The 9,012-nt window shown below is 37.0% G+C and overlaps 1 protein-coding gene across 1 annotated transcript in view; it reads right to left on the bottom strand.

Moving 5' to 3' along the window:
- LOC112974977 (gamma-aminobutyric acid receptor subunit rho-2) overlaps positions 1-8,921 on the bottom strand; it is a 43,713-nt gene extending 34,792 nt beyond the window's left edge. Inside the window, exon 1 of the mRNA XM_026084509.1 lies at positions 6,177-8,921. Coding sequence (XP_025940294.1) covers positions 6,177-6,364 — 188 coding nt within the window. The 5' untranslated portion in view covers positions 6,365-8,921. The remainder of the gene's footprint in view (positions 1-6,176) is intronic.
- Between the last annotated feature and the right edge of the window lie 91 nt (positions 8,922-9,012).

Below are 9,012 nucleotides of genomic sequence, written 5' to 3'. Positions count from 1 at the left end.
ACCAGTCCTTCTTTGTTTGTTAGTACGAGGTCCAGCAGCACACCTCTCCTTGTTGGCTCCTCCACCACCTGTGTCAAGAAGTTGTCACCAATGCTCTGCAGGAACCTCCAGGACTGTTTGTGCCTAGCTGTGTTGTCTTTCCAGCAGATATCGGGTTGATAACACTGATAACCTATTCACTTTAAAAAGGAGGTGAAAAAGAAGAAACAATAAAAATCATGCCAAAAACCATAACAAAAGTAAAACAGAATGGAGGAGATAGTTCAGGAACATCTTACTTGATATCCCAGAAACAAAGCACCTCTGGAGTCAAGGGCTCTAAAAACTTCAGAAAAGAATTTGACATTTCTGTGACTAATATTAAATGGGTGTTCTGAAGGAATATAAACCCTTGTGCTCCTGGGCACATGTCGCATAGGAAGCTTTGGATTCCTCTCACCCAGCTTTGTGCTCCTGTTTGAATCAGGGCCTAGGAGTTGTTCTCTCTCCCAGCTGGATGTAAAGGAGAACCAACTAGAGCAAGTGCAGTTCCAACTCAGGTGCATTAACAGTTGCCTAAAAGTAGGGGGATAAACCCAAGCATAGCAATTAACAGGAATGGTTTGGGAAACAAGTTCATCTCATAAGGCCTAGCTGCTGGAGGGAATTGGGTGTATTTCCTCTTTGCAAGCTAGGGCTGGTGACACCATTTCACTTGACAGTCCATAGTATGGCCTCAGACTCTGAAAAACTGGAAGCGGAGAAAAATGATATTACTGAGTCTGCTTGACTTTAATCATCAGGGGAAGAGCTGAGTACCTGTGAAACACTCTTYGGTGAAATCTCTCTACTCAAAGAATACTAAAAAAAAAAAAAAACACTGGATTTTAGGCCATATGAGGAGCAGTATGGAAAATAATGCCATCCTGTAAACCAGCGGTACAGCTTCACTGAAATACCAATTCATTTAAAAACACCCTACAGCAGACAGTGCACAGGAGAGACACTAAGAACAATTTTGTGCCTTGCAAAAACAAAAAAGGATTGCACACCTTCTCATTTGAAATTGGTGCAAATCGTGTCCGTGTCAAAAGCAGCAAAAGTAAACCAGTATATTTAACTGCAAAGGTACAGCACTGTGACAATGCTTAGCTTTCCAGTATAAAAAGTCTGCTTGGTCAGCGAACACTGCAAAAAGCCAAATGATGACAACAGGTCTGGCTATGGGAGATAGCTGGTCTAGCAAAGGGAGCCAGGAGCCACTGTTATGTCGAATACAGAGCCAGGAGGCACTATTATTTAAGATACGGCACTGAATATATGCAGGCTGGTGAGGAAGAAGGGTCTATGCTCTAACATTTCACAGTCTAAACATACAACTATACAGCTAGAGCACAGTCAGAAGGAGCAAAGCTTGAACCTCCTGACTTTGCCAATGCCCTTAAGCAACGGACTTCACCTCGCAGTTTCCCGGCTGGACATGAAGCAGCCAAGACAGCACACAGAACAAGTAAGATTCAGCCTGCTTTGATTTAATCGTAAGTCTCAAGGGCCAAGCTAGGCTTTTTACATGCACCTCCTTTGGCCTCCACAGACTGAAAAAAGGCAACCACCCTGTATCAATACTGAATTTCCTCATTTACAGAGAATGCAAAAAGAACAGCTGCTACTTTAGCAACAGCAGAGGAACCAATGCTGCAGTGTTGTTGCAAAAATTTCGAGGCAACAGACATTGTACAACTAGAGGTTGTGCAGTGCCCTGGAGTAATGGTTATGAACGTAGTTTGACTGAGCCACTTCCAAATTCAACATTTCTCAAAGACAGCAGGAGGGAGTCAGTAGGGGCCGGGATGTACCACAGGCCAGAAGACTTGCCTGGGGCACTTGGTTGAAAGCTGGGAGGAAAAAATGCAGCACTCCAAAGCAACCGAGGGGCTGTGCCACCCAGCAGCAGCCATTTCAGCAGACCATTTGTCACAGTGGACGGCTGTTTGAGAAATCAATCTACAGTACTGCGTGTGCTAAGATTTGCACTGCCAAGCCCTCATCTGCAACTTAAAAGTCTCTTCTTTTCTTACTATTTGAACACTAATTCTAACACTAAGTAGCAGTGAATATTTCAGCTCCTAACACTCATTATGAAAGTTCATCTTTTTCTAACATGTTTCACTGTAACAAATTTTTTCAAGGAAAAAAAAAAAGAAAATGAAACTGAAGGTCAATTCTCCATACCAAGATGTATAAAGCCCRCAATAATCCAAAACTTTAAATGAATCTGTTTCTTCCTTCTGCCTCAGTTAAGCTTTCTTCATCTGAGCAATATGCTTTAGAACAAAGTTAGCATGCAGTTTTCACCAGGGAAAAAAAAAAAATTGAAAATTCACTCTTCAAATTTATAAATATTTCAAGCTAAGACCACCAATTTCAAAAGCCATCATTGCAGTGTACAGCAAGAGGCAAAAGACTTGCAGACATGCATAGTGACTTGAGATGCTTCTGCTTTTGGGTCTCAACCCAAAAGTTTGTATCTAGCATGCCCTGAAAATGACAAAATAGAACAACAAACAAAATACTTCAACAAAATGCTCCAAATCACTATCCACTTCCAAAAACCTTGGCATAAGCTCTTTAGCTAACAGAAGTTCAAAGCAACTTCTGTTTCAGAAGCACAGTGTTTTTCCTGGTTGACGCGTGAGGCTTCACACGCCTGTGATGAAAGATGAAAAGGCAGACTCAACATCAGACATGCAGAAAACACTGCAAGCGCAGTATTCCAGTCAAGGAGACAAGCGAATAGGGCTGGATGTCTCCCAAGCCCTCCCTTCTAGCACAATTTACACAAAGCAATAAACATTACCAGAAGCATTATCAGCATTTTTATAGAGCAATAAACATTAACAGAAGCATTATTTTTCACAGTTTCACTTTTTCTGTACAGAAGTTTTGTCCAGATGGGTAGTCCAGGAAGACTACCAGCATTTGTTTGTGATTCCTGATCTGTAGCCACTGCAGAGCTACTGAAGAGTACCCCAAACTGTTTCAAATCCACAGGGCTGGACRTACCAACAGCGCTTGCTTGGCACTTACAGTAAGGTTGACGCTTTGAGGAAGCTACAAACACACACACAGTACAGTTGATACTACACATGGCAAATCTGACATGCCCCAACAGCAGTAACCTAGACTGCGTACATCGCTCTCTCTGGAAAATCCAGGCTAGCAATATGGGAGCACTGACCACAGCCCATATCCTACATGTGCACTTGCACCTTTACACACTTTGCAGTCCCCTTCAGCACCAAAGTCTGCACGTCCTCTCCAGAAATTTATTCACAGTTTTGTATGTAAGACCGGGGCCGGTGTCCCCTGCCCAACAGTCACACCAGTGACTGACAGTTCTTCCTTTGCAGTTCATTTATCACTTGGTTTCTCAAAAACAGAATGAAATGCAAAATTTGTAATCAACAATTCTTCTGTTAGGTATAAGCCCTTATTCTACCTTCGCGGAGGAACTAAAGGATGGCTTTGTGCAGCATTCATGAGGCTTGTACATCAGCTAGAATGCACTCAATTTCACACACATAGGTGTCACTAAATCCCTTCAGGCAGTTTTGTAATGTAAATGATAGACTGTACCATTGGACAATGCAAAAAAACACCATCAAAATACAAAGTTAGGAGCTGCTACTCTATGACCACATACCAATTTTCTTAACAATGCCTGGGCCCTTCAGTGCATAAAGTGAAGCTTCTCCAGGCAATGATGATGGCAAATGTTATACAGAGATAGTTGCTTCTTTAAATTATGCCTCGTTTTGTGGAAACAGAGGTGTATTGTGAAGGAGGTGGTGGCTGCAGGAGTAAGGAAAAAAAAATACAAAGCAGCTACTCATTAAGCAAGCGTTAGCCATGTAGTATGCTGAACAAGGTACCGTTCTCACAGAAAAAATGTTATAGAGTTCAAGATTAACATAAAATAAAGGGAGTTAATTCAGGTTGCACGGGCAACCTTTGAACTGGTACTTCTTAATTTGGGTTCCTAACTTCACAGCTCTAATCTTGCTTTAGCATTTCTTTATCTGTTAAGGCACAGGCCCAAAACAGCGCACACTTAACAGACACCTGACACCTCAGATCCACCCCCCCCCCTCCCCGAGCCTGAAGGACCTCCCTACAAGCTCCTAGGGACCCTTGGATAAGAACCTCTATAAAATGTACAAGTAATGAACTACAGAAAGTTCTGTACTTACACAACCCAAGCTAGCTTCTTGAAAATAATATAAAGATCTTTAGACTAGGTTGATGTATCATCTTAAAAGAAACAAAATATCAAATTCACTTCTCAAATGTAGATTTCCACTCATGGGAATAGATTTTCTTGGCTAATACATTTACTGTAAAATAAATATACTATATTCTTATGCTAAGTCAACAGGAGAAATACTAAGCAGAAAGTGTGATGCAATTATTAAAAGACACTTTGTTTTCATTTTTCTGTGTATGATTAAAAAGCCAACATAGGCACTGGTTTTCATTTGATTTTATTAGAACAGCTCACCATTTGTTGTTGGTTTAGAGATAATCTTTTTTTTCCTATAAAGAGACACAAATGGAAATTTAAAATATCAATGTCACTGCTCAATATGCTTTGCTTTTAATATTATGGAATTTATATAATTCACGTCATTTACATTTGACATTTCCAAATACTTTTATATACTTTTAAATAAATGCATTCACTGTGTAGGAAAAAACAAATGTAAACAGACAACAGCCCATTGTCTATTTTTGAAATTTATGCAGATAGAGATGAAATAATTTCCTTATATTTCAGGTATGTGGTACTTCAGGCTTTACCTGGCTGGAGAACTGTTTAATTAACTCATTATATGTCATTCTTTATTAAATTCACTTGTATTAACAACTTTAGCAATGTTTTAACTTCCACTCTATCACAACTCCCCAAAACAATGACATTGTAGTAGTTGTACATTATCTTGCAATATTTAAATAAAGTAAAAAATACTCAAATACCATTAACCCAGAGAATAGCACTACTTTTGAAAAAAGACCTGTTTAGAAAAAAAATTTATACTGTTTGTCCCTTCAAAGTAGAATATTTCTACGATACATAAATTGTTTGCAAGAAAGTGCTACTCCTGAATCCTTTACATGTAACAGAACATAGACTTGGGAAATTTTTTAGAATTAAAGATTTCATTCAGTAATGTAGAGTCTGCTGAAATCAGTAGCAAAACTTCACTTGGCTTTAATATTTCAGGATCAAGCCCTAGCTGTTTCAGCTTAATGTCACAACATTTCTCTGTAAAACAGGCAAGTAACAACAATCCCTATGGATTAAAAAAGCATTTAGAGTGTTATGCCAAACACAACAAATAAAAAAGATGAAGTTTTACAGCCAGAGTAAAGCCATTTAATAAGATGGATTAACCCAATTGTGTTTTTCAGCCTTTCGAAAAACAATCTTTTAAGATATAATTGTCACTGGATGACATAACTATACAGGAAAGGATAATGTACTCTGTCTGACAGGTTTGAAAGATTATCTTTTCTAATGTAAACCTCCCAAATATCAGTAACAGTAAATCTAACAAACTTTACTAAGACATTTAACTCTTTGCTGTGCATTCGCTTGACTTTATAAAATTAAAGTTTACACATAATTTTTCAAAATATACTTAGAATTTCAAAATCCCAGGTTAAGTTCCTATGCTAACTTCTTGTGTAATCAATATCATGCATGCTAGCCAACCCCTYCACCCACAGATTGTTAGACAGTAACACAGATTTTCAAGTGAATATAAGTAGCATGGACATTTCAACAACCAGAGTAAATAGATACTGGGATAATATGTAGATACGAACATACCTGTTAAGTATAAATTCTTTGAGTTCTCTCTGTAGTTATGCTATTCATGTGTATGTCTAAGAATATTTTTTACCATGATCCATGCTGAAGTGGTCAAGTTCTCTGCCAAAAACTGCCCAATTAACTGTATCCATTTACAGTTAAAGCTGAATACAGTACCAAAGACTGCCTAAAATTATTCAGAAAACATCATCTATAAAGCTGTTCTCACATACAACTAAAATGAATTTTCTATATGCAAACATACTGACAGAGCAGATTTTTATGCCTACATAATGATGTATTTATATTTTTTAATACCCCTTACCTTGCCTTCTGCACTTCCACCTGGCTTGTCCACCTCCTTCTTCTGTGCTTTCTGCTTTCCACAAGAAGAACCAAGTACAAGATTAATAAAAAGAGTTTTGCAAAATAAGGCATCTCGTAGAAAATAGCAGTTAGACACTCTGCACTCCAGTCACCTCCTGTAGTACAAGTCCCCCCGGGTTTAAACATTGAATCAACTCTAATTCCAGGGTCGCGTGTTTGTCAGTGATCATTGGTAGAAATGCTGCTTTTCTGATTTAATATTTTAGACAGGCTTTCAAGGGCTTCTCACTCAAAGCTTTCCCCTGATCATTGCTTAACGATTGGCCATTACCCATGAAGTTTGCCTCACCAAACATTTCCACTGGGTCCTAAAGGATATTTACTAAAGCCATTATATAAAAACTGCAAATCTGCATGCCAGCTTTCTGCTCAATCCCCTAATCTCAGAACAGTGCTATCCTTGCGCCAGACTGCATAAAACCATGCTGTCCCTTTTCATTAGGCTTTCCAGATTTTCTGTCCATTATCGGGGCATCTTTTTCAAGTAGAAAACATGATGGCACAGGCGATTTAAAATAAGTATATTTTACAATGATATATTTTTGGTGGTCTTATGGCAGTTGAGATTTTATTTTCCAGTTTAGTCAGTGTGGCTTTTTATGTTGTTGAACACAAAATATGAGCTATTTCCTCTGAAAATGATTATTTTATTCACTGTTAATTTTTAAAGGGAAATTAAAACACAGTTATCCTCAAAATATCTAGACATGCAATTGATCGACATTGATCGACAGTCACCATTAATATTCACTTTTTCAAACAGGTCTTTGCAAAATCAGGTATTTTAACTTTTATAAGACTTTGAGGTAAGAATGAAAAGCCAAAAAACAGCTTTTTTTAAACAACAATTGTTTTCAGGGACCATTCAGTTTATTTTTCGACAGTACATTCAAAGGGCAATCTAGACTGCCTCTCTGCAGAGGACGTAACTGCTTTAGTAATAAAGAGTGTGCTGTACAGATACGGAAACAAAAGTCTGACATGCACAGCAGTGAGTCTCTAGGAATATCACAGCACGTTCAGAGCAAAACTTGAGAGGAGCAAGCAGGTTGAAACCCAGCAAAACTGCCTTTGGGATCAGACCTCTTTCAGAACTCTTTGCTGTGGGCCCAGGTGTGCAAGGCTTAACTAGAATGGGTATTCAAACAACATACCAACTAGGAAAAACAGCACTTTTATTTTAGAGCCTATGGGATCTAGAGAATTTTTAAACATTTCTAACAAAATAAATACACAAATCAGAAAAACACACATCACTTAATATAGGACACCAAATTGTTCTGCAGCAGAATGTGCAAGTAACTGGTGAATTACCTGAACAGGCTATATACTTTTGCCTGAACTGTTTAAGAAAATATTCAATTTTTTGATGTTTGTACTTGCAAACAAAAAGAGTGTCAACAATCTGCAAGTGCTAAAAAGAAAAGTACAATTAAGATTTTTTTTTAAGTTTCCAAACACATCCAGGGTCTCCTTCAGGCACATGATGGGCTTCATTTATTTTTAAAAGTTGTTATAGCTACTTTAATGTTTCAAAACACTCTAATACATACCATATTCAATAAAATTTAGGAGAGTTGTAGGTAGCTTAATAAATATTTGCTGAGAAAGAGGATGAGAATCTAGCTAAGTCACTGCTATCATATGTGACAATAGCAAAATGAAAATTAGCTAAACTCCATTGTCTTTTAAATAAACATATTAAAGTACATTGAAATCAGAACAATAATACAAGAGGAAAATTATGCCACTGATTGCTTTCTTCTACTTTACTGCAGTATTTCAAAAAATTCACAAACAAATCCTCTCGAAGCCCTAACAACTAACAATATATGATTTCCCTAACAATATATGATTTCACAGCATTCATGTATATGTCACCAATTATTCATTTTCATAAGCTAATAATACAGAAAGTCTCTGTGTCCATTACTGATTTTATATCAAAAAAAAAAATCACTGAAACAAAACAAAAACAAACACATGTGATATTTGAAACATAACTGAAGACTGGCTTGAAATAGTTTATTACTACCAAGGCTTTAATAAATATTTCTTAAGCATGTTCATATATATGAGAGTTTAAGTATGATATGGTTTAAATTTCCTTTAGAAAATAAACCCAAATATGAAACATTCAGTTTAATGCATTATGTATATTTATGGTATAATTAAAAGACAATAGCTCTGGGTAAATAATTATATTACATATTTATAACTATTGCAAGAATAGACATGTTTTATATAATCTTCAAATTTAAAAAAAGCAAGATATACAATTGACAGTATTAGAAGAGGACATTCAAATCTTGCAAAAGATTATCTAATCTTACTTCCAAAAAATTAAAAAACAAAATAATGCAACTAGTTTTCTGGCCCCTTCTTTGCTCCCCTACCCCCTTTCCCCTTTCACACACAGAAAGCAAATTCTCAACCAACTTGTATGCATTTCCCCCCCAGAAATGTGTCATGGTAAATAAAAGTGGTTACAAAACATTATTCCCTGTAAATTATGAGCTCACTGAACACAAACACATAATAGTGTTTCATTTTAAAATCCCTTCACCAATGTTAAATCTTATACTAACTCAGATGGGGTCATTATTTGCATTCATGTTCCATAAAAAAGTGAATCAACCACTTTCTTTAAATTGTCTTTTTCTAGTTAATAAATTACTCACAAATTGAGTCCCCTCACACATGCCTAAACCTTTCCATTCTACTGCACTGTTTCTCCAACTATCTAGTGGGCACTCAATTAACACTTGTTATAG

The sequence above is a fragment of the Apteryx rowi genome, unplaced genomic scaffold (genome assembly GCF_003343035.1).
Source record: "Apteryx rowi isolate R43461 unplaced genomic scaffold, aptRow1 scaffold_643, whole genome shotgun sequence".
Classification (NCBI taxonomy): domain Eukaryota; kingdom Metazoa; phylum Chordata; class Aves; order Apterygiformes; family Apterygidae; genus Apteryx; species Apteryx rowi.
This window is presented reverse-complemented; position numbering and strand designations above follow the sequence as displayed.